Here is a 26,232-nt window from a genome sequence, read left to right as displayed (position 1 = left end):
TGTAAAACAACTCAAACCAATTATGTCTGACAATTTCAGGAGTATTTACTCTACATTTAGAAAACAACTTACAGTGAAATGTTTTACTATTTGACACTGCTGAACCCATGTTACTGTCATTATTGGACTTATCTAATTTCTTTCAGTATTTAATTTCCATTGATACAAAAGCTGAAAACTCAGCTTTGTTGTTACTTGCCTGGGCATGGTAATCCATTAATTTTAAACAGAATTGGAAGTGAAGTTCTTGTTTGAAGTCAGGGTTAGGTTTTTAATTGCTTAATAATTTTTCTTTGTGCTAGACTTAAAGCAGGATCATGCTCTTCTGAAGAGGAGTTTTGTATGATGGTCTTTCTCATTTCAGTTGAATACTGGCAAAACTAACTTTGGGATTAAGAAAAGTTCTATTTTGCGTTGTTGAATATAGGTTTGTGGGGTGTGTGTGGTTTTTAATTGCTGCTTTTATAGCCTCCACACATCAGTATTAAAGCATAAACTCAAAGTTTTGCTACCCATTGCATTACATGGAGCTGAAAATACATGTGAGAATGGGTCAAACTTTGAGAGAAACTGTTCTCACAGTAGTTCATAAAAAGCATGAAGGGCTGTTTCTTCTGATAAGAGTTAAGTCACTTTTTTCAGCACTGCTGAGCTAAGTAATAGTTGATGAATACTTTTCCCTATGTTTCTTCTTGAGTTTATACTTCATATTACTTGTCGTATTCCACAAAGCCATTGTCAAGTACGTAATATGAGAACTGCTCTTCAAAGGGGATCCCTGCACCAACCTCTCACTCAAAGCATGGTTATTGCCAGTACTAGGTAAGGGCAGCTGGAGCTTTGTCTAGGCAAGTTTTGTAAATCTCTAGGGATGGTGATCCCACAGCCTCTTGGGACAATCTGTTTTAGTGCTGCACTGCCCTTCTAGTGAAAAAAACCTCATAATGTTCAACCTGAACCTCCTAATGTGCCTTTATAGTGCCCTTTTTTCCTTGTTTTGGATTTGTGTCTACTGGGAAGAATTTGGCTCTGATTTTTTTTCAGGTGATTTTTACATAGCTAGTTTCAGGCAGATGTTAGATCACTCAGTGTCCATTCATCTTCACTGGATTGAACAAAGCCAGCTCCTGTATTCCTGCCTTGCAGATTATGTGCTGTACAACCCTGACCATTTTTTTTTTTGGTTGACAAACTGGACTTGTCATGAACTGGCAGGCCCCAATCTGGACACAATATTCCAGGTGCAACCTTACCAGTGCCAACTAAAGGGGAAAAATAACTGCCCTTTACCTGCTGCTCATACTCTTGCTAATTTAGACACATACGTAATTTGTCCAATCTGTAATGAGAGCTCATACACCACTGGCTCATACCCTGGTTTCCGCTCTGTTTTCCAGGGTTTCTTATTAGCAGAGCCGATGTTCAGCCAGTTGTTACCTAAACTCCAGCAACACATGGTGTTTTAAGAATAGTATCCATCCAGTAGCTAGCACTACTACTTGTGAAAGTAGAAAGCATGAAGTGTTTAATGCACTATGGGGAAGAACGTATGTTACCAGATAGTCATTACCACTAGGCAGAAAAATCATTGAATGAATGGATTTGGCAGAACTGAAAGTGAACAAACCCTTTTTGAAGCCTGGATTCCAGCCACATCCGTGCTTCGTGCCTGGGAATAGGAAATGAGGCGTGGGCTACAATCAGTAATAAAACTTCAGCATAGCTAGGAAATGAGAAGTGGCTGGTACACTTGTATCTGGCCTCAACAACCTGAATACTTGCTTAACAGTCTCTCTTCTAATGACAGATTTTAAGCAGGTTAGGAAATTTCAGAAATGTTTAAGTGAACTTTTGGAAGGCAGGAATGGCTTTGGAACTTCTTGTCAGTACTAAGGATTTGATTTTGTAAAATGCTGAAAGTTTTGTTGGCATTTCTAGAGGGCAGGAGAAAAAGACTTTTGCACAATAGTAAGACATCTGACTACTGAACTTCATTTTATCACTTGCCTTTGTCAGTAGCTCATGGGTCATGAAAGACCAACAGATTGCTTTTTGTTTGAAACTGAATTTCTCATTTCCAGAAAGGTGTGGGGAACTGAGAATAAGCAAAATTAACTCCATTACAGAACAAAGCAAGTATTCCTATAAAAACTATTTCTGTTCTGTCAAGATCAAATCTAAACTCTTACAAACAGTTGCTTTTGACATTGAGAAATTGTCTATGCAGCTGTCTTGGATACAATGTTTTACAGTACAGAAAAAGTCTTCACTAGTCGTATAATCCTCATGAACTTCATGACTGTAACTTCCAGCAGATATGTGTCATTCAGGGAAACTATTCTCACAAGAGATGAAAATGAGCAGAACTTAAATATCAGTTTTCCAGTCTAACTTTTCATTATCATTAGGCCTTTGCATAAACTCGTACCTACTTCTCCTTTTCTTCTAAAATTTGTAACAATTAAAGTGAATACTTCTAGTTTTGGAGACAGTGTGGAAAAGGAGAGTGATTTTTGAATCAGTACAGATAGATGGCATGTGCTGTTGAGGCTGTTGTCAAAATATACATATATATATTTGCATTGCAGAGTTTTCCACTTAAATGTTCTGCTACTGTATGGTTTGATGTAATTATCTGGGTTTACAACCAAAAAACCCCCTATCATAGCTAAGAATAAGATTTGCATTACAAATAAACATTTTCTTCCAAAATGCAACTCATCTGCAGAGCCTGTTTTTTCAGTTTCACAGCATGGATCTTGGCCACTTGCATTAACAGAGTAACTCACTGGAGTATAGGGACTGGAAATTATAGTCTTGGGATACCTGAGCTCAGTTCCAGGCTCTGAAGTTTGCCTTGGTACTGATTATTTTCTGTTCCTTGGTAAATGAACTCCTGAGTCCTCTCAGGCATCAGTGCACACAACTTGAACAAAATGGAGTTTTATTTGCATTGGTTTTCTGAAAAATGTTATACAAATTTAACTAAATGTGTTTCAAATCCTGTGCTATTCTGAACACCTAACTATTGCTGCATGTTATTAGTTTTTTTGCTTCAACCCTTGCATTCTAGATGATAAAAATTAAGATATAAAATAGATCAGAAAGTTTTTTAGGGACTTCCTAAAATGAATATTTCATATTTTGTTTCAAGTATGCATATTCATCTCAAGTGGTTCTGCTCAGTAAGTAGAACACATTGTATGTAACTGATTATTTAATAGATTTTGTCTTCTGTGTTTAATTTTTTCTGACGGCTATCAATACATGTGATACTTTTCTTGGAGTAGAAAAAGACATAATAATGAATATTTTTGGCAGATGATAAGTTGTTTGCTACTGGAACAAGGATTTTGGAAAACTACTCTGTATAACCTTGAAAAGTTTATACTCTGAGGCAAAAGTTGTGACCTCTACAGAGATTCTTATGCTCAAGAGGAAACAAAAGTGAAATTATTTCAGTACATGAGGCTTAAGAATTGGCAAAAGGCTTGTGCTTTTTATGCATCAGTGAGACTGCTAAGCAAATAATCATACAAACAAAGGCTGTAGATTATAAGGAAGCCACAAAACTGAATGTAACCTAAAATAAACTTGAAGTTTAGCATAAATAATATGCTTTAAATGAAGAATGCAATGTCTGGCAAAATTAAAAGGCAAGCAAGGTCTCAGAGATTGCATGTGTTATTGATGGAAATGGGCCAGACTACCAACTACCAATTATGTACTGTTGTCAGTGTATAACATTGAAATCTGCCAGGTTTCCAGATTCCCAAATTTTGTTCTCAACTTCAGTGCTTTCTTATTAGTAACTTGTGCCCTGCCCCATTCAACAAAGAGCAGTCAACAGTGAACTCTTCTTGGATGAAAGAAGGCAGAGGAAGCCACTTACCCCTGACTCCACAAATGCCTGTTAGGGCAATGGTGACCCTCACGTCCTTCCCATGGAGGCCAGAGCTGTGACCTCCCTCACTGCTCTCTGCAGGCCAGAAAGCTTATGCATGTGGGGGAGAAGGTCTGAAAATGATAGAAAAACCTGCGACTGCTCTGTCCTGAGGACAGTGTGTGGACTCAGAATTGAACTCAAGTGACAAGAGCAGGTAGGTTAGAAAAAGGACACATAAGCAACATGAAGTAACACCGCTTTCCCTCTCTCTGGAAAAGGGTCAGTGGCAGCTGAGAGCTTGAGGCAGTGTTTTGGTACACAGAAGGGGCATGCCTCCACCCTTGCCTGATGGAGAGAGGGAGCTGACTGTTCTTACAACTCCTGTGTGATATAATGTAAAGTACATTCTTAGGGGAGTTTTCCTGAAAAACAAAGTAAATCCCAACAATTCTTGCCATATATATGAATATCCATGGTAAAAAATTGTTTGAGGTAATTTTTAACTGACTCAGTGTAATATTTGTTTTGGTAAGAGCCTCTGATGTAATAATTTTGTATGAGTTTTATTTCTAAAGGATATATTTCTGCATTAAGGAAGTTGGTCTCCCAGATTTACTTTTTTTCCAGGAGGTTATTCTTCTATCTTAGGCTCATGTGTGTTTTTTAATAACCTCATCTCAAGAATCCCTGGAAGGATAATTCTAAAATTAAGTAAATCACTTTTGCACTTCTAACTTTTTGGCTTAGTATACCATTTTAATGTTTCATAGAAAATGCTTCATCTTGAGTTCTGCTTTTGTCTGTCCAGGGAGCTAAAACACTTGCTTTAATTATTTCTAAAACAGACTGTAAAAATTAAGTGAACTGAATTCCATGCTAAGAATTCAAAGATTACTGTTCAGACCCCTGTAAATCACAAGGATAAAACCAAAAGAGAAGTTGGAAGTTCTTTTTGTTTTCTCTTTGTATTTGATCTCTTACAATGTGCTACATCCCATTTTCCAGCGTTTTTCAGCAACTACAGGAGCTAAAAAAGTATAAATTTTCACAGTGATAATTAAATTTCCCATGACATCATTTACCTTCAGAAATAGGGACTTTGAGAAAAAACTGCCATTGTAGAATGTGAAAGGAGTCTGTAACTTTAGTCATAATGAGACAGTTTTAACTATCATATGTGGAGACTTCACTGTTGTGGGCTCAGCAATATGAGTGAAGTAGCATGCCTGAAATAATCATTGCAGTTCTGTATGCGTGTGGCAGCTGACTATGAATGTGCTCCTGGTTCAGGAAATAGAAGGTAAAACATGTGTATGTATCTTAAACTACTGTCCCTGGATTTTATACCTAAGGTAGCCTTCTACATTCCATTTGGCATGAGATGGCAGTACCTATATAATGATATGAATGGCTTAAATGATTTATAATAACTTGTTAAGCTGAGGTAACATGTTATGGGCTTACACCCAGTGCTTGAAAAAGCATTTTATAATAATTCTGTGCAGTATTCTTGGATAAATGGATAAGCTATATTAAGAGAAGATTATTTGCATCTGTGTGGTGGGATTGGGTAAAAGTACACTTGGAAGAATAAATTAGTTTTTTATTTTTCTGCTCTTAACCAGTTTATTGTCTAGTGCCATGGGCTGTTGGATAACTCAGCCCATGTTTGCTACTGTTGTATTTGTAGCTAACAGCTGGTCATATCCTAAAGCAAAGTTACTTCCCTTTGTAACATGCAGCACACAGTCCAGCTGTTATCAGTGTTGCACCTCCTCCTAGAGTTTAGTTATAATGAAAAAGGAGTAATTCTTGAATGTTGCACTTCTGGAGCATCATAAATGAAATGTATTTTCTTTACTACAGTATTTCTCTCTGATTTGTGTTTTGATTATGATTTAGTGATTACAAAATATTTGTGGACTTAAATAAAACAACTGTTAATAATATCTTCTCTTCTGCAGAAAATTACATCAGCAGTTTGAAATGTATAAGGAGCAAGTGAAGAAGATGGGTGAAGAATCACAGCAGCAGCAGGAGCAAAAGGGTGATGCCCCAACCTGTGGCATCTGCCACAAAACAAAATTTGCTGATGGCTGTGGCCATAACTGTTCATATTGCCAAACGAAATTCTGTGCGCGCTGTGGAGGAAGAGTGTCTTTACGGTCAAATAAGGTATGGAATTATGAAAGTTTAGTAATGAGTTTCTCTTAAACTCTATCTCTTACTCATTGCTTATGCATCCAAATCGTGTAGCTACTGAAATGGATTTCCTTTACAGAGGTAATGATATCTACTTTAGTGGCTTTTAGGACATCTGTCCTCATTTCAAGTAATTTCCATTTCTATGGATTTGTGACTATGGCTTTTAAATTAATACATGCCACATTTCTACTAAAAAACTCATGAAAGTACAATTCTTTGGTTGGAGGATTGAGTCTCTGTGGAGACAGATTGTTACAAGTTAGAGCAAAGTTTTGGTTTTTTGCTTGCCTAGGCTCTTCTGTACAAGATAATTGTAAAATTAGTGTTAGAACAGTATATAAAGTATATTATAAGCTTTTACATCTTTATCCATTATATATAGGCACATGTATTATGTATATGTAAATATAAATATGCGTACAAATGTAAAAATATCTTTAGGAAAATTAAATGCACTAACAATAGAGTTACAGCTAGTGTACTGGTGTTTATTGTATACAACAAGTAAAAGAGCAATCTGAATTTTTAAAAAGTTGGATCACAGTAAAAAATTTAGCAAAACTGAGGTAATTACAGAAAACAGTTCTGAGATCAGTTTATTCTGCATTTTAGATCAAGTGTTCACATCTGATACACGTCTGCCTCAGATTCTGACAGTTCCTTGTAGAATATTCATGACAACACTCAAGATGTCTTATAGTCTTCTGTGGAAAACATCTTTTGTAAACCGATACAATAATTTTAATTTTCTCAGTATAATTTGTTTCCATAAATCTATTTTGTCTGTAATATGTTAATTGTAAATACCAAGCAATCTGCAAATATTATCTTAAGATTTTGGAAGGTAAGAGACAATGGTATAAATGTATGTATTTCTGTGTCCAAGATTGAAATGTAGGCTTAAATAATGGACTCAAGTTTCTGATTGGCGAAGTGCAAAATAATCTGGTATTTCCTGATGATAAAAGTATCTGGGATTATGTGTAAATCTCTCAAACTTGGATTTTGTTAAGGTAATTTTAAAAATTTGTCTACAGTAAGCTTACATATTTTTATTGTTTTTTTTTTATAACTATCTAAATCATGTTGCCTGTAATAAGACCTAGTAATTTCTGTGTTAGTTTAACGTGATTATAAAAGGCAGTCAGGACAGATATTGAAGTCATTATGTCTACATACTTAGAAATACAGAAAATGTGTGTTAGGAGGAAGCCTTCATGTCCTAATGAAACGTTTTGATACATTCCTTAGGATGGATCATGTGAACTTGGCAGATATTTATCTGACTTCTCTTGACAGATTTCCAGTGAGATTCTTCCACACCCTCTTGAGTCATTTGTTCCACTGCTTCACCATCCTCACCATAGAGACCTTTTCTTACTGTCTAACCTAAATCTGTCTTTCTGTAAGCTCATTATTGTGAGTCTGTTATGCAAGTCTTCTCAGGTGGCTTTTTTCCACTACTGTTGATAATTTAGTGTGGTAAATAAGCCTTCCTGTCTCTCATTCATTTCTATTCTAGATATATTATGAACATGCTGGACAGAGCATCTCTAGACTGTGAGGCTTCACTGGTGATACCTCTTCCCTTGAAAAACCCTGACCATTTTTTCCTGTTCTTTTCTTCTTTTTCATCACTTAAGTTTTCTCATGGATACATTTATTTCTATTCTGTGGCAGCTGAGATTCTTTAAAAGCCTGGAAGCACAACTCAGCAGTATGAATAAATCACATTCACTCACTTTCTCTGTGCCTTCTTGAAGGATTTCTTATAGATGTAACAGACATGAATTCCCTTTACTAAAGCCATTCTGACTCTTCCACATTTTATCATAATTTGTTCATATGCTTACTAATTTTATTCTCTGTTTTTTACAAATCTGTCCAATGTGGATGTCAGACTCCCTTGACTATTATTCAGTTGACCTGATGCTGAAATGACTTAAATGAATAAATTTGCATCGTATTTTCCACCTTTTATTCTTCTTGTTAATGAAAGACTCTATTACAGTTAACAAATATTTTAGACTTCAGATGTTTTCATGCTGAATATCATATGATTTAAAAAAATTATTACTTTTTTGTTGACTCACTTCATAGCTTCTCTTTCTGAAATACCAGTTTGAAGTGTATCCTCTGGTTCTGCATAAAATAATATTCTAGAGTAAATATCTATCTCATCACCATGAACATGAATACAGAAGATTTAATTCAGACAGACTGTGGCAGTCCCCTATTTATGATCTTTTATACCTATACACATTATTCCATTAATATTTATTTTGGTCTATGAGAATTTAAGAGAATTTTTTCTCTTCCAGTTTTCTTAATGGACACATCTTCAGCTTCCTGAAGGATGACTTCTAATAGCTTCCTATTTTAACTTTTCTAGATTTTGTTTGGTCTTTGTAGACATTTTTGACAGGTTATATGTGTCTGCTTTGGACCTTATATAAGGTGTTTCTTAAACTGTCTGAAATGTTCTTTGATGGAGCTTTGATCCGTTAATGATCTTTTTATAATATCAAATTCATGCCATTTACACCAGATTCTGCTACTAAAGAGTACAGACCAGTGTTAGCATCTCAGAAGATGTAAAACTGCAAAGAAAACTTTTTTCAAAGGTCACAAGGAAGATTACTGCTTACAAGGTTCATGGTCATGAGTAAGAGCAGAGCATGGAAAAGTTTGACTGTTGTCAGAGCATTAGATTTGGATTCTCAGAATGAATGGATGACTTATTCCTTTTTCAGTTTATTTACAGTGTCTGAAATATAAGCATTAAAATTCAGTTCGGGTTGTACAAAAATTATTATGTGGGAGTTCCTTCTAGATCAAACAAATAAAACTGACAATGGTGGTACTGCTGTTATATTTCTGTACTACTTATTATTTTAGAGAATGGAGTATTCAGCCAGGATGGGGGCTTAAATTTCATGGGAGTAAGGAACCCTGACCTGTCATCTTTTATGCTCGTGGACAATTTCAGATTGATTAAAACTGAAATAATCAACCACATGACAGCAATCAGTGGTTGTTCTTAGTAATAAGGTACCAGTCATAAACAAAATATACTACTGTTCTTTTTAATTATATACTGATTTATATAGGGAGATGTACAGTGAATGGGGCAGTAGACAGAATGAAGTTTATGCAGCTGAGAAACTTACATGCTAAAATATTGGACGATACAGCTTCCAGATATATTCACTGCACACAAAGTTGTATCTAAATGTCAACAGCTCAGAATGCCACTTGAGTAAACATTTCACTTGAAAACAATACTTGTCTGAAAACTTAATATGATGCATGCTCAGTGCCTTCTTTCAGGGTGTTTAGCAACCTGTTATCACTTGTGACCACTGAAACATCCTTCTCTCTCTGTCTTTGAACATGAAAAGTAATTAATTTTCAGTTGTTCTATAGGACCCAGCAACTGTGTGCAAAACGCGTATGGTATAACTAGGGAACTTCTCTCAGCTACCTCTGGTTCTGTGAAAGCTCTGCATTCTGGTTATTTCTCTGGGGCTATGTTTGGTTTTCAGAAAACCATCGAGGTCTCTGTTGAATGATTCTAACTGCAGATCTCCAGTGTGACCATCTGTATGGAGTCACTAACTAAAATTTTAGTATGCTTGCACTAATGTGAAATCCAGTTTATTCTGTTGACAGTTGGTAAGCACCAAAGAATTAGTCTGTCACAATCAGGATTTCTTAAGTCACTAGGACTTGCGATAAACTCAGTGATTTCCTATTGCATACAAATAAGTTGGTCCTCAGGAGACACGGCTTGATTCTGCATTTCTCTAAAAAAGATGTGTGACATTACGAACTTGAGGAAGGGCTTTCTCTAAACCAAGTGTGGTTTTTGTTTTTTTTTTTTTCTTTTCAGTTTTGTCCATGTAACACCTGTAAAACCTGATAGCCTACAACTGTATTCACCTTTCTGGAGAATCTCAGTACAAATATCTCTAAAAGAAAGGGAAGTCAGCTGCTAAAGTATTCCAAAGACAATTTCTTATTTAGAAGTTGTAAATTCACAACTGGAGGCTCTAGAAGTTATTCTAATTAGGTTGAATTTCACATCTCAGACTCTCCATGAATAGAATAGTTTGTATTCTTATATATATTGACTTCCAATCTGAAATCCAGTCCTGATTTTATGAGAACAATGTTAATGCTGTAGGGAACATCTGTGATTAAGACATCTCTAAACAAGGATCAGCTCCATTTTATTTGAGATGATCATCTTCTTTTGAAAGTTATACCCAAATTTATCAGGACTGCAGTTCAGCTAGTGTATATCATGGTCCTCAGTACCACTGCCCACTCTTTCCCCAGATGGGGTTTGGCTGCCTGTACTCGGGCGGCTGTTGTGGTGCAGCTGTGACCTGAGATCAGCCCTGGGGGAAGAGATGCTTGAGAAGGGGCTGCAATGAACTCCCTCAGAACCTCCAGCCCCTTGCTTGGGAGCTGCTTTTCAGCTCAGGCACTCAGCCTTGGTCCTTGCCTGAGCCATGCTGCTGCCCGTCCAGGTCCCTTGCTGACCCACATGTGTAGGCTTAGCTTCCCAGCTAGCCTCAGCTCTGCCTCATCCCCATGGACCTGCTGGGGACCTTGGATTCTTTGACCCTAGTTACAGTCCTGGGTCTTACCCTTCTCCCCTTGCATGTGTGCTGTGGGATACAACCCTGCTCATGTCACCCTTTGTACCCTGCTCCTGGCCCTGGCCAAGCTGCTGACCCTGCTTGTGCCTGGACAGTATAGAAGTAGTGCGCTGCTCCAGCAAAACACTTCTTCAAATTGCTGCTTTTAATACTAAGAGTAAAAACCTTGCCACAACTATAATTTTGAACCAGGAGTTGTTGCTCCTTTCCAGCCTATAAACTTGCAGAATGGTGCCTCACAGAACTGATATTCAGAATCTGTATTGACACCTTGGGTTCTCTTAGTTCTTCAAAAGAACCCTGTGATTTTAATACAAGCTATGTGGATATGATCATTCCCTTCAAATGAAAACTGCACAAACTATTTGTTATTAATTTTATTTGAAGCTATTTTCATTTGGTAGTTATTTTGAATCTCATTAAACATCAGATGATGGTCTCAATTTCAGCAGAGTCTAGGCATGTTTGAACTCTTCACTCTGTTTCAAAGCTTTCAAAAGCCTTATACATTATTATGACTGACACAATGAGGAACTGATAGTTTTAGACAAACTGATAATTTTAGGCACTTAAGGTCAAAAAATAGTCTTGAACAGTAGCTTTGGCTCATGCAGTCAGATGCCAGATTGACCTTCTAAGATTATTGGTTTTGTTTAAGGATAAGGCATAGATATTAACTCATTGTAGATTTATTTTGAGTATGGGATGGAATTCCAGTAATTCTGCTAACATTTCTGTGTGTCTGAATATTCATGGTTAAGGCCTTTCCCCATAAAACTGGTATTAAAATACACTTGATTTTCACATGGAACGAACAAATACCACTGAAGTCTGACTGATTTGTTGTTTTTTAGTATAAGTTCTTTGAGAACTGAATTGAATAATTTCTTAAATGTCTCTGCTATTGAAATAACTGACTAGACTGTCACATATGGTCAGTCATGTCACTACTTGCATTGTACTGCTGTAAAGTCAAGACTGTTTGACAGCAATGTGGAGGAAAGCAGCTGAGAGGCTGGAGGTAGACTTAGGTGTTTAGTAAAGCTTGATGGCTTGTTTTGAACTTCACATATCTTTATATTTCATAGCTTGTTTCTTGAAAGAGACTCTTTATCCTACAGTTTATTCAACATAGGTAGATTGTGTGAACTAATCTTACTGTTATGATCATAGTGTGCATGACAGGATTTGAAGTTTTAACTGCTCTTTCAAAGCCACCAATTTTTGGAATTACTGCTTTGTGCTTGAAAATTTACACTTATATGGTGAGGTGTTTGAGAGTCTTCATTATGGCATTAATTTCTAAGAAAAATCTTTCATCATCTTCTAACATACAGTTTTTAAATAATGTATATACATATTTTAATTGTTGCCGAAGTGGTGCTTATAGTTTGGGATATCATTTGAGCTAACAGAAAGTGAGACTTCTCTACTAATCTTTGATACATGAGAATTACTAATTAGACCTGATTTTGACTAATGTAGGCTTGAGGTCTTAGGAAATGTGAGTTGATATGTTCTCCTTGCTTAGAATTTTAGGGTGCATTTAGTATGTTTTGTCTTTTCTGTGATGAAGGTTAAATTTGGTTTTTGGAAACTCTTGATTTGAACACGAATTAAGATTTGGCAAAATGAGAGAGTGATGGACTCGAACAGTATTACCAGATCAATATTTGAGCCAATAGTTTCTAACATTAGAATGTCATGGCACAAGAGTGGAAAAACTGTCTCAAAACTATTAAACTGTCCTTTCTAAAATATCTATTAGTGTTGTAGTGAGAGTTTGTTTCTGTCTTAATATTTCTGAGTCATCTCTATTGCTGGTTTCTATCTATACTCCATTATGTCAACATCTGAATTTACTTTTATTGTATGAATTTACATTCCTTTCTGTGTATTATGGTTTTACTCCTCATAAGTGTTTAAAAAAAATCTTGTATCTTAGGTGAAATCTACTGAATGAAAAAATAGATTAGAACATAATTCATAGTACGAAGAGGTGCAGAGCATCTGTATATTTGCAGAAGACTATTAGAATAATAGGCAAAATTTTCTATATATAATCATCACTTAAAATTTGACTGGATATTATGTTAGAACAGCATAAGAGTAGTCAGGACAGTAGATAAATTATATTAGTCACTATTTTTGGAATAGAGAGAAAAATGGCAAAGAAATCCATATGAATGTCAAGCCAGAATGTTTAAATATTTATAGGTGTATTGTATGTAGGAGAAAGTTATTTAAAAGGGTGATATAGCCAGATTTTCTTCATGATTGGGGAAAAAGTATCCCAGAATAATTGGGTTGGAAAGGACCTCGAGGTCATCTCATCCAGCCTCTTCCTCAGAGAATGTTGAGTTACATGAGTTTTCAGAGGGCCTTGTCCAGTTGAATTTTCAATCTTCAAGGATGGAGATTCATAAACTACTTAGAGCAACCTGTTCCAGTGCTTGACCACTCTCATGATTTAAAAAAATTAGAAAAATTTCCTTATCTAGTCTGAATTTCCCATATTCCAACTTTTCTTACATTTTGTCCCATGCTTCAGTGTGTATTTTTGAGAACACTACACATAATACTGCTTGTCATCACATGACCAAATTATGCATCTTGTGCAATGAAAAATTATAAAGAAATAACACAAATTCTAAGCATTTTCTTGAAATATTGTAGGCCTTATACTCTGTTTTAAAATGTCAGGGATAGTGCTGCAGTGCAGAGTTTGAAAAACAGAAGTTTAAACTAAAGACGTTAAAAGTTATTAAGACGTTAAGGACGGTGCTAGAAACGGGCAATCCTGCTCTAAAGAATGATCAGCCTAGGCACATAGAATAGTAAACTAATCTGTAATCTGATTTAAATAATCAAATAATAAAGATACTTTTAATCTCAATTTGTTTTCTTAAGATCTTGACCTCTTTAGAAGTTTATCTGTTTTAACATCATCTACTTAATATTTATATTTTTCATTTATCGTATGTTTTAAAGATGTTGCTGTTTCCTAGTTTGAAATATCTGTGTCTGTTTCCCATTTTTTAGTGAAACCTACTACCTTTACTTTTTTCTTCAGTTTAATGTATTTAAAATCTTTATCTTTTATGTGCTGTTTTACCTGCTGTGTCTTATTGGAGATTACTTAATTTTCTCAAATGCTTCTGTTTTAACACTTTATTTTTAATTGCATCTGCATCCTTAATGTGGGGACCTGACTTAATAGATCTTCTGTGCTGTTACCTACACTTTCCTGCAGCTGTGGGACATTCACTGAGATAGCAACCTAATCAGGCATTTACAATTTTAAAAAAATTCTTAGCCTCTGCTAAAAATATCTGCTTATGGATTACACTCCTCTTGCATAGTAGAGTATATTTTTTCAGAGGTAAGGATGAGAAATTGAGACACTAGATGTTTCCATTCAAAATATCTATGAGCACTAGTGCCACTCTTCTTGCAGTGGGACAGGAAGACCTGCTAGGAAAGTGGCAGAGCACCTGGCACTGTGCAGATAACTGTCTCTGCACACAGAGTGATAATGCTTGGAAGTGCTGTGACTTAGCTTTCAGTGATATTTGCTATTTGTATAACTGGGAATGCCACTAAAACCCATGGCATCTTTGAAAATATTTTAATCTTTTACGACCGTACATAGGAACATAGAATAAGTTGGGTCAGATGGGACCTGTGGAGGATATCCAGACCTAGCTCCTGTTCCAAGCAGGATTAACTTCAAAGTCAGACCAGGTTTTCAGGATCTTGTCCAACTGAGTTATAAAAATCTCCAAGGATGGAGAATCTGTAGCCTCTTTGGGTAACCTCTCTCAGTGCTTAACCACTCTAGTGATTTGGGTTTTTTCTTATATCCTATCCCTTGATTGTTGCATTTTGTCCATTAGCTGTGCATCTTCAAGAAAATTCTGTCTTTGTCTTCCCTATAGCTTGCCTTTACGTAGTTAAGGAATGCAAGTAGTTCCCCTTTTCCCGCAACCTTCCTTAACCCAGCCTTCTTTTGGCTAAACAAGCATATCTCCCCCAGCTTCTCCTTGTATATCGTGTGCTTTAGTGCCCTGACTGTCTTGGTTGGCCTCTGTTGTATTCTTTCCCGTTTGTTTGTATCTCTAGTATTGGAGGGAACCTAAAACTTCTGTAAGAGCACAGGAGCACAAAGTTACATGTCATACAGGTATCTGAACAACAAAGTAAATACTCAATAAAATGAGTTGTCACCCTGTCTTGGTGAGCAGCTTATTTCCAACACAGCTTGCATGCCTAGATTTAGTCTCTGTATTGGCATGTGAAATTAAGGTACTGGGAAAAAAATCATCATTCATCATTTTCAGAAATGGGGAGTAGTTTTGACTGAAGACATTTTGAATATTTTTGTTTTCTAAAGTATTAATCCATTTACAGTTTTAGACAGCTAAAAAGACAATTCCTTCAAGGAAAATAATAACCAATGGAAATGTTTTTATTTAATATTTATGGGTATGAAAAAGAAAGTATAAATTATATAGAGATGATATGCAGTAAACATTTTTGATGGACTCTAGTGTTTTAAAGATCTGTTGAGTGATTAAGATGCAGTTATGCCATTATGCATGCCCTATATCTGGCTGTAGTAAACAAACATCATTTCACTGGACTCTTTGCAAGTGCAAAGGGTTGATGCATGCTAATGATTTGTGATACTGGAGTCCAAGGCATGTAGAGCTAAATTCTGCATCCTTTTTGAGATGCCCCATTTGTTAAGGTAATTCGGACATGACTCCCAAATTATTTTTATTGGGTTTTTGTACAAATATTTCCTTTGATATATAAAATAGTATCAATTTAGCCCATGAAAGGGTTAAGAAAATTATTAAAATTACATATTTTTCACCAGATCTTCTTCACCACTAGGGGAATTAAAATTATGTGTTAATTCCTTTATTTGTTTGTTTATTTTACTAACAAGTATTACTGCTTGCTTTCAGAATGAAAGTGACTCTTTCCTTCTTTGTCTTTTTTCTGTCCTTTCTTTCTTGCTTTCGTGGATATGAACTCCAGGAGGACAAAGTGGTTAGAGCCTTTTTTCTGTCTAAAGTTATTTTCTTTTACGGGTAGACTTATTTCCTGGCCTACAGTTGCTTTCATTTACACAGGTGTAATTCTTGCTGAAGGCAAGGGGAGTTACTGTCATTAAAATGAAAGCAATGTTTGGCATGAGAGGCTTACCTGTTTTTCAGATAACTTACCAATAATATGTGAGTTGTTGTGAACAGTATGCATGATATTCCTCTCTGTTTGCAGCTTTTGTGAGCATGACCCTACTTTTCCTTTAGTTTTGCAATATGATATGTGCACAGTTTAAAAAAATTAAATAGGTAATTGTCATAGGTGTTTCTCTTACAAAAATACAATTGAATTTTATCAAAGTGGCATAAAGTTATCAAAATAGTTTTTGCACCCTGTGGTAGGTTTGTATCATTGATATGTATGCGCTCAACATTTTAGCTTGTAATTTTTTTTAGCATGGTAGTTCAGTTTTGATTTTTAATGACAATACAATTAGATACCAGTAAACATTAAGAAAACATTTATTCTAAACATTTAGGAATATGCCAGCAATATCATAGAGTTATCCACTAACATAAACATTTTCTACATTAAATGTTATGTAGATATTCCTAAAATGTAGTGCACATATTGTATTGAGCATAATGTTGAAATGTTAGATGTGATGCATGTCGCTGACACTGTGTTTGTCTTGCTAATATTACACATACAGAAAATACTTTAATCTGATTTTATTTTAGCTGTTTAGAAAAGGTAGTATAAATCTGAATTTGGGAATAAGCCAGTATAGATTTCAGTATTTCACTAAATTAAATGTGATTTTTAAAAAATAAAAGAATTGAGAAAACTACTTGAGCTAGTGTAAATCTGCTCTTCGATGAAAATCTCTAATAAAGAATTGCAACTATAAAAGCAACTTGCTCTGTATTGGTTGGCAAGCAGTTTCCTATATTAGATGGAGTAAAGAAATTCTTCAGTGTTCATATGCTTTTAGTGAATGTATATACAGAAAAATCTTTTGCTACAATAAATGTAATTTTTTCTTACTGATAGCAGTGTCAAGGCTCACATTTAACTCATGTATGATTCAGAAATACTTTGCTTCATACAGAAGTTGTAAGCCATCTGCCATTCTTACAATTTAGGACGTGTTTTTACTAGCAGGCAAGCGATCTGTGGTGGGCCACATACTAGTCCCCCAGTCTGTTAGAGGGTTGCATAGTTTTCTTCTGGCCTACATCATTACATTTTTTCACAATTAGAAATCTGTGAACTCATAAAAGCTGTGAAGTAACACCAGTTCCTAGAATACAGAGTTAGCTGTAGAGTACAGAAGGTAGATGTATAAAAGGAACAATTTTCTTCTTGAAGAATTCACCTTTTCAGTATAAACTTGTAAGCAGTTGATGCATGCTGACTGTATTCCCCCAGTCAATCCAGCAACTAATGTCTGTGAGGTACTCGTCTGTATTGCTGCAGTAGCAAATCCTAAATGCACTTGGAAAATAAAAAAAAAGATTGAAGGAGGTCACAATAATAAGGTTATACGATTATCTAGTTTTACCATGTACCATTGTTAAGGAGGGAAGGGACAGGAATTTCTCTAGCTAATCAACTAGCTAGATTTTTCCATAATGACAGCACCTCAGGTTGCTTTAGGTAGTACCTGTTTCTGCTGATTTTTGCAATAGATCTTTTAGAAGTTATGAATATGAAAAGAACAGTAAGTATTTTAGGTCAATTTTTTCTCAGCTACAAACATTGTGAAGTAGGGACAGCAGTGATCTTATTCTTGCTACTTTGATGCTAACAGTAAGGCTAAAAACCCTGGTGTATTATATGTAGATATGATGAAAACAGGTACTTTAATATAAACAGGATTTTAAAATTTTCTGTGATACAGCATTTACCAGTAGGTTAACCCACTTAGAGAATCCTTAATATTACTGGTTACCCTTCATTTTTCAGTGTGGGCATATCAGAGAAGGTGTGAATTCTAGTATTTCTTCAGAGGCCTGTCCTGTATTTTGTAACCATAGAATGGCAGGTTTGTTCTACAGTGCTCCTAGATAAAGCTATAGATACTCTGTGACTATTGGTGGTATGCTGACCCAATCAAACAACATGGATTTGGAAAATGAGGTGTATTCAAGCCATCAGATCTGTGAGGAGTTGAGTAGAAAGACATTTTAATATGTCCCCTGTAGAAATCTTGTCACATCTTCTGATTAAGATTGTAGGGAAAACCTAGGACAGAACATGGACTTGAATGATTGGGACAATCATATGCCAGTCTACTGGTGCTATATATGGTGGTGAGGAATGAAGTTGGACGTGAATCCTGACTGTGGTGTTGTAGTTGTACCATTAAACATGCATGGAAGGGAACTTTTATTACATACTCCACTCTGGAGTCTAAAGCTCACTGTGCCTTTTTCCACATAGAATCCGTGTTTTGGATTTTTTTAAATTTAAGTAACAAAGGGACACTTTAAAGGATTTCCTACGTTTATGTCACTGTTCCTGAATCAAAATGTGACTACAAGATAGAGGAATGCTTATTGAGAAACAGAGGCAATTAAGGCTGATTGAAATGAAGTTTATTTCAAAAAATAAAGATTGACAGGATCATCTTCCTTTTACTTAGATTTTGACAATGATATTCCTAACCAAATGACTTATTAAAATGAGCAACACCATTAGCTAGAGTAGTAAAATTGTATGTCTATATCACTGAAAATCATGGAAAGTGTGATTAAAAAGATGAGGATCTAAGAAGTGCTATATAGTTTGTGTAAAAACACACCTTCATTGCAAATAGTAGGAAATGAAGTAGTAGTAGAATATTTTAATATTGACTGAATGATATCCTGAATTTAAATGAAATTATATACTATGTACCTTTACTTAGAGGCAGTGATTTTAATCACTGATATTTCTTGAGAAAAATAAGTTAAGCAACTTAATATAGGAAGTTCTTAGAAACAGTTGGCAGGAGACAACATAGTTACTTCTGATTTAGGTTCCTTCACTTGCTGGTTATGATCTGGATTTTTAAAACTTTGATTATAAAACTTTTGGTTTAGTTATGGATATTTGAGGTTTAGATAAATTAATATTTTTCAAGTGCTTGTTTTCAAGTGACAAGTTTAAAGTGACACAATTGGCAATTCAGTGGCCTGGCCTTTGGAAGCTTTGATACTTTCTGATACTTTTAGTGGGTTCAGGAAATTGTGTTTAGGGAATCTGTTTTAAACTGCTATGGATGAATCAAAGACTCGTAATTCTGTAAGGAATAAAGCTGAGGAGCAGTGCTAGGGAACTTTCTCCTTGTTTAATCTTTATTTCCTGTGCAAGTGGATAAAACATTTGACACTTTCCTTGAAGTAAGTCTGCCTTTGTAATGCTATGCATTTTGAAATACTTGACACAGACAAATAACTTTTCTTTAAAAATCAAGTCTTCAACCTTCACCAATCTTAAGAAACTGCAGAATCTTTTTTTGATAATCTCAAAGACTCCTCTAAGCAAATTCAGAACTGAATCTATTTACTGAATAGTTTCCCAGGGTAATTTCCCTCATAACTTGACTGACTTTGGAATTCTATTTGAACTTTAATCATTAAATCAATGTTTAATAATTTTTAAAATTCCTAGTTAGAATTCAGTCATGATAGTTATTTTTAGCAAATTAGTCTCATAAAACAATTCTACATGAAATTACATTAGAAAACATCAAATGCAATACGGCATTATTCTATCCCTCTCTTTCCCATACTGCAGTTAAGACTTCCTATTTTCCAGTTTTCTCTACCATGTTCCAGAGTAATGAATGTTATTATTCTAGTCCAGAGAGACCAAGGTGGTGGTGAGAACGCTTCCTGTCATTTTGTGAAAATTTCACTGTTAAACGAGAGAGTTTTTTGTTTTATTTCTGTGATTCTGAACAGGTCCTGGGCCCCTGCCAAGAATTCTGTTGTTTCCAAGTCATCTGTGTTGCAGGCCTGTACCTCCACAGTGTTTAACAGCTTTCTCACCTGGAATTGCACAAATGTGACAAGTATTTGTAGAAACCATAGGTTACTTTTACTGCTGCTTTCTTGCTATTGGAAAATTATCTGTTTGAGTAAACTTTTACCCTGTTCTTGACACTTGACTCATACTCATTTTGTGTCTTATGAAGAAATACACACTGAGTCTCATCAATGTTTTCATGGACTGTATATGCTCTAAAGAATACATTTTTTTTTTAAACCAAGAAATGTGTTAATTCCCAGAGTACTGAAATTTTGGAAAAAACCTTCTTTACAAAAAGAGTCAGAAAACCAGTAGAATATTTCCTAGACTTAGAATACCTCTGACAAAAGCCTCCTGTACCAGGTATTATTTGAGGTCTTTTTCTGAGATATCTCTCTGCTACGGGAAGTTTAATCTTTTCCTCGGCTCTTGAGGATTGTCTTTCAGATTGGGATCTCTAAAAGTAATTCGGAGAGTTGGCAACTTAGACCTTCCTGTCTTGGGCCACTTGTCTTAGGCTGTTCACTGATCCTATTTCTCATGTATCCATTTGTCTAAGCTGGTCTCCTTTTATCTTACTGTGTTTAGAGCTTGCTCTTGTTTCCTTCACCACTGCAGAATGCACCTCCAGTAGCAGAAGGTGCTTTCAATGAAAATGGTGCTGAAAGCCCATGGGTTTTCTGTCTTCTGTTTCTTGGAGTTGGATTGCAAAACATAAATAAAATGTACTCTCTGTAAGGGTATTTAAATACAAAGTTGTTTCTTTTATTTCTGAAAATTACTCTGATTGCTGTCAGATGATGTTCTCTACTCAAAAATGTTACCTCCCTTTCAGTTTTCTCTCTTTTCAAGACTGTCATAATGTAACATGTAATAGAATTTGGTCAGTATACATACATCTTATAAGAGCTGCAGATTTAAATTTCCCTGAAATTCTGATGAAGACCACACATAGTAAATGCATCCTACTGATGGTTACACTGGCATAGAAATATTTTCCCTAAATTAGATCCCATGTGGTGTTAACTTTGAGGGCCTTATTGTCATAATAAGATACACTCTGGGTTGGCCATCACAGTTAAGGAACAGGGATATTACATTACAGTGTAGTCCAACTTTGTATTTACTTCTGTGAGTTGCTGGAGAAGTTGGGGGTCATGGGGAAGGAATGAGAGTTCTTTATTTTTATTTTTTTCTTCTTCCCCACAGTGCTCTTTGGCTTATATCCTCATGCACAGATCAATGGCATAACCTCCACAGTGTTCAGGGAAAGGGAGATGTATGTGGTCCTAGGAACTGCCAGTGTCCTTTTCCAGCTTTTCTTGTATTTGAAAGTTAATTGGAAAATAGAAATAAAACAACTTCTTGACATGATCTAGCTTCAGAATGATCTTAACTAGTTCAGTCTAATGACTACGTGGGGTTTTATATCTATGTTTTGAAACTTTGCTTTTGTGAAATGCTGGGGTTTCAACCCCAAACCCCAAATTAAGGTTGACATATAGGTGATTCTCACAGCCCTTCACAAAGGGGGGGTGAGTTTGACTTTAGGCTTCCCTCCAGGGTGTGGCTGGCCTTGCAGACAGAGCCATTGGGTAAAGGAGCCCCAGGTGTCCTGCACTGAGTAACCAAAGGTCAGGTGTCCCACTGAGGGATAAAAGCTGGGACCCCTTGCAGGAAGGGGCAGTGTCTGTGTGTGAGGTGGATGTCCTGTGCAGAGTTCCCTGTTGGGGAAGGACCTCCTGCCTCCCTGGGCCTGGGCTCCAGTCAGGTCTGGCTTTTGTAAATGTGAGCTCTGTAGGGATTCAGGATGTGGCTTCCTTGGGTATTTGAGTGGTTGACCTGGTTGTCTCCCATCCCTTCTATGGGAGACTGTATTTCACTGTTTATTCCACCCATTGCTGGTTGTGCAGTGTTGTTGTTGAGGTCAGTGGGATTGATGTCGATTATGTATAATCTGACTGACTTGCTTGTACCCCCAGCACTCACCCATGTACTGACCCTTTTGTACCAAATACAATCTGGTTATTGGTTCATCTTTATGCTGGCTGTGTCCTTTATGCTAGGCCTGATGAATGGCAAAACACTTTGTTAGCAATCTCTATGCTTGAAGAACACACTCAGATATGTTTCTTGCTTAAGAATGAACAGAAAACTAGCAAGAAGAGTAAGTCTGAAAATATTTTTACAATCATATATGTACTTCTATATTAGATGAGCAACAGTTTATGTGCCCTAAAGCTTGTATAATTTTTTCACCTACAACAGTCAGTATTAAAGGTACTGGTTCCTCTTGTAAATCTTGTCCTGTATGTGTACACTATGGTGGTGTAATTTTATAGTACAGAAATCAGTAGTTGGTTTGCTTTTAGATTGTAGTGAATTTCTGGAAAGCATTAGAGTTGATCTAGAGAGAGCCTTGTGAAATTAGAGGGGCTTGGTTTTCATTTTCCTAGCTATTTATCCTAGCCTGATGGCACTAGAAATACATACTTTAATTGCAAATTGTGCAAAAATAGATCTGTTTTCCATTTAAATTCTTCAAACTATCCTAAAATAATTTTATCCTAAAATGTGTATGGAAACAGTGTAATAACAATATAAACTTTCTCACATCAATAAATTTCCACTTTCATTTTCATTCAAATTAATAGAGCTATTTGCAATTCTGGAACGAGAAGATGAAACAGTTCTTGAGCAGTAAGTTATATTTGCCACCTGTTGCAATATTCAGAAACCATATCATGTGCTATTAAGTTCCAGGTGTAGACGTTTATCAAAGGTAGCTCAGCAAATTCCTTGTTTTGGTCCCAGGTGTGTAACAGCACACCTAAGACTCTTTGGATACAGTTAGACATTATGGCACAGCAGGGGATGGTATAAATGTTTAATTATCTAGAATCAGCTTCAGTGGCTGGAAACCAGTGTCTATATATATAAATAATGAAGACATCGCTAGTAATAGAGTAAAGCGGCAAACGTCCCAGGGGTGGCTTTTTTTATTCAACTGTTTACTTACAGCTTTATTTAGCTAGTGTCTTCGAGGAATAGTTTATTGATAGGTTGAGGAATTAAATGTAGAAGGCCTTGCATCTGGGTTAATATTGTCTGTTTGCTGTTTAGATCTGCTGTGTGAGAAAAGGAATCTGAATGGCAAACATAGCAAATATTGGATGCACAGGCAAGACAGTTATTCAGCGTACTATGAGTGATTTTATGTAGACAACTTCAACAGATATTGGACTTCAGTGCATTCATGAAGAAATGTAAAAAACTGTGAAAAATAATGTGTTTAAACAAGATGTCACCTATGAAGTATAAATACAAGGGTATTTGAAAATTAAAACTTTCTTGGTTTTAATTATTATAAAGATGCCTTCATTCAGCATCAAGGAGATCTACGGAAAAGCTTGGATTTCAGGTAGCTAATTCAATTTCAGTCGATTGTATTAATGTTTGTAGTTTTTGAGAATTGTTTCATATATTTCACAAGTCCTTCTTATCATTTTAGATCTACAAGGAATAAAGACCTATGCTTTGCAAATTAAATACATAAAATTAACAGTTCTGTTTGATGTTGGGGATAATATACTTTAACAAAATAAATCCCTGGAGTGTTTTTATACTGGTAGAATCATAGATGTATCTATTAATTGAAGTTAGAATCTTAATTATTTAGTTTACTATATATACAGGTGCACCTTCCATTTATCTTTAAATGTTTAAACTTGAGCAGTGTTAATCACTAGTGTTCATTTAACCTGTTCATCTTTCAGTTTCAGTGTAATTGCTACATAATTTCAGAGTCATGACCTGGTTAATTAAGGTGTTCTTGCTCTCAGATACTTGGTCATGTGATTATGAAAGATGATATTTATTGTTAATGATTTGGATCTCTTACAGTTCTAGGTAGGTAATGTATGGTATCTTTCCAAGAGATTAGAATAGTTTTACCTCTACATTGAAGATAGGGTGCAAATGTGTTTTTCTCCTAATGTGTAGAGTTGTCTGTTTGCATTCAGTATTAGTTCATTTTTGAACTGTAGCACCATGATGATTACATATTTTTAAATAAATTGGTTTTGCTCTCTAGGGAATTCCTCTTAATCTGATTTAAATTGGTTTTTAAGTTTTATCTGATCCTGGTTTTGCTTCTTTTTGTTATGGACATCACTGGGAGAGGCCAAAAAAACCTTTCACTATAGTGGGTGTTTGGCCTCAGTCATCTGGGGAGAGCATAATTGTTTGTATTGCCATTAGCCTATTTGTTTTGTAGCAAAAAGTGAAAAAGGGCTCATGATTCAGCCTGTAGAACCAGACAGCAATCTCAATTCAAAAATTACTTTTTATTTAAGAGAAAATGCTTTATTATTATGGACCATGTTGCAGAGAGATATTTTTGTGGTAATCTGTTTCTGGACTCTTTCTAGATTAATAGGATTATTTTGTTTTATAGCTTCTTCATGTATTTATCTTAACTGGCTATTTATAAGAGACTTTGAAATAAAATAGCTATGATCCTGCAACATTGGACTTCTGTAATTTTATTGTGCCAAAAGATTAATAAAATACCATGGATACGTTTGGTATTGTGAATACAATATTGATACTTCTATTGTAGTTGTGTCACAAATTTTAAATTCAGTTTTACATAATAATGAATCCAAGGCTTTTCCTTTTCTTATATCTTTTAGCTTTTATTAATGCTATTTATTAATCTGTCCTTCGCATGCTTAGTACAACACTACCAGCACAGATTATCTGGGGATTATTTAAGAAAAACATTGTATAAATCAAACATGTTAACCTTTTAGTAAAGATAAGAAGACATGATCCTTTTTTGCAGTGATTTTTATATAGATATACTTTTATTTACTGGTTACCATTTGTATCAGCATGGGGTTCTGTTAGTTGAAGTCTCCTATAGAGCATAGGTGATATGCTGAACAAAGAAGGCTGTGAACTAACTGGGTCATTTAATGATAAAGATCCAGGCCTTATCATAAATATATTGTTTTGGCTCTGTGGATCAGCACATCTGTGAAGTGTATGTCTCTCAGAAATGATCTTCTGCAAGATATTTTAAATCAGAAGTTTCATAAAATTTCTGTGATCAGTCACTGTTTCAGATCTTTGTGACACCTTTATTAAAAATGTTCCTAAATTAAAAAAAAAGTAACTGGAGAAGTATGCATTTGATTTGAAAGCATAAACTGTCTAAACCAACTGAGAATAATAGTACTGTAAATCTGGATGTACTCCACTGTGATGAAATAAGTAAGCTTAGCAAACACAACATCCTTCAAGGATGTGAAGACACAATTGATCCAAACCTGCTGCCCCAGTGTGCCACTTTGTTCCTGTCACTGCGATAATGCTCTCAGTAGGTGAGATGCTGTAGTGATCTACCTTTCCCAAGCCTCGAATTAGCCTAGAAAAGTTTTCTTTGCATCTGTTGATGTGGAAAAACAGAGCTAGATGACATGCACATATTGTAAATTTATAATTGACATTGTAAATAAACATGCATGCTCTCTATTTTTCCCTCGAGTGCAGTCATTCTTACAGCTAATGCTGAATTGAGAAGTGTGCTCTAGTTCTTCCAGGCCAAAAGAAGAGTTTTATATAAATCTGAGTCTCCTCTTCAAAGCCAGTATTTCTCACCTCATTAGCAGCGGTCCTGGGACATGAGAATGAATCCAACACTGAATTTTGGGTATTACTGGAATTTAAACACATTTTGGTTTTAGACAGCCCTAGTGTAATTTGAATAGTTTTCTAAAACTACTAGACATGAAGCATCCTTTTTTACTCAAAGTAGAAGTACAACTTTTCCCATATATACCAAGATCATTGGGTCCAGTTCTCGTTAAATACTTGTGTTTAGTTACAATAAACCTTAAAGCACCCTTCAGAAAGCTCATGATGTCATACGAAATATAAAATCCAAGTCACCTTCTTCCCCTCCATCATTTGAAAATTCTGCAGTGAGGTCTTTGTCATGCCTTTCCACTTGTGGTTGTCTGGTGAGGGAGCTTGGCTATTATTCTTAAAGCCTGAGGATATAATAAAGTTACTGAGACTTGTCCCATACATCCCAACGTTTACTAGATTTTCAACAGTTAATTAGAAAGCACTGCAAACATGCTACTTAGCAAAGACCTTAGTTGTTACTATTGTAAGTTCATAAAAAGTGGTTTTACTATGGAATAGAAGTTCTGTTGTCTTGTGTCATGGTTTAACCCCAGTCAGCAACTGAACACCACCCAGCTGCTCGCTTGCTCCCCTGCGCTGGTGAAATGGGGGGAGAATCAGAAGGGTAAAAGCGAGAAAGAAACTCATGGCTTGAGATAGAGTTTAGTAATTAAAAACAAATGATAAAAACTAACAGAGGGAAATAAC

At 35.6% G+C, this 26,232-nt stretch overlaps 1 protein-coding gene across 48 annotated transcripts in view; it reads left to right on the top strand.

Annotated features, from left to right (window-relative positions):
• Positions 1–26,232, top strand: part of RIMS2 (regulating synaptic membrane exocytosis 2) — a 489,731-nt gene that overhangs the window by 93,241 nt on the left and 370,258 nt on the right. For 42 of the 48 annotated variants that reach the window (XM_074898586.1, XM_074898596.1, XM_074898591.1 and 39 more), the window contains one exon: positions 5,851–6,061. In XM_074898586.1, the coding sequence (XP_074754687.1) occupies positions 5,851–6,061 (211 nt within the window). Of the gene's footprint in view, positions 1–5,850; positions 6,062–15,804; positions 15,817–26,232 lie in introns of all 48 variants that reach the window. The other 6 variants (XM_074898600.1, XM_074898599.1, XM_074898589.1 and 3 more) reach the window with 1 other exon arrangement.

The sequence above is a fragment of the Athene noctua genome, chromosome 2, assembly GCF_965140245.1.
Source record: "Athene noctua chromosome 2, bAthNoc1.hap1.1, whole genome shotgun sequence".
Lineage (NCBI taxonomy): Eukaryota > Metazoa > Chordata > Aves > Strigiformes > Strigidae > Athene > Athene noctua.
The sequence above is the reverse complement of the archived record's forward strand: the minus strand, read 5'-3'. Positions and strand labels throughout refer to the sequence as shown.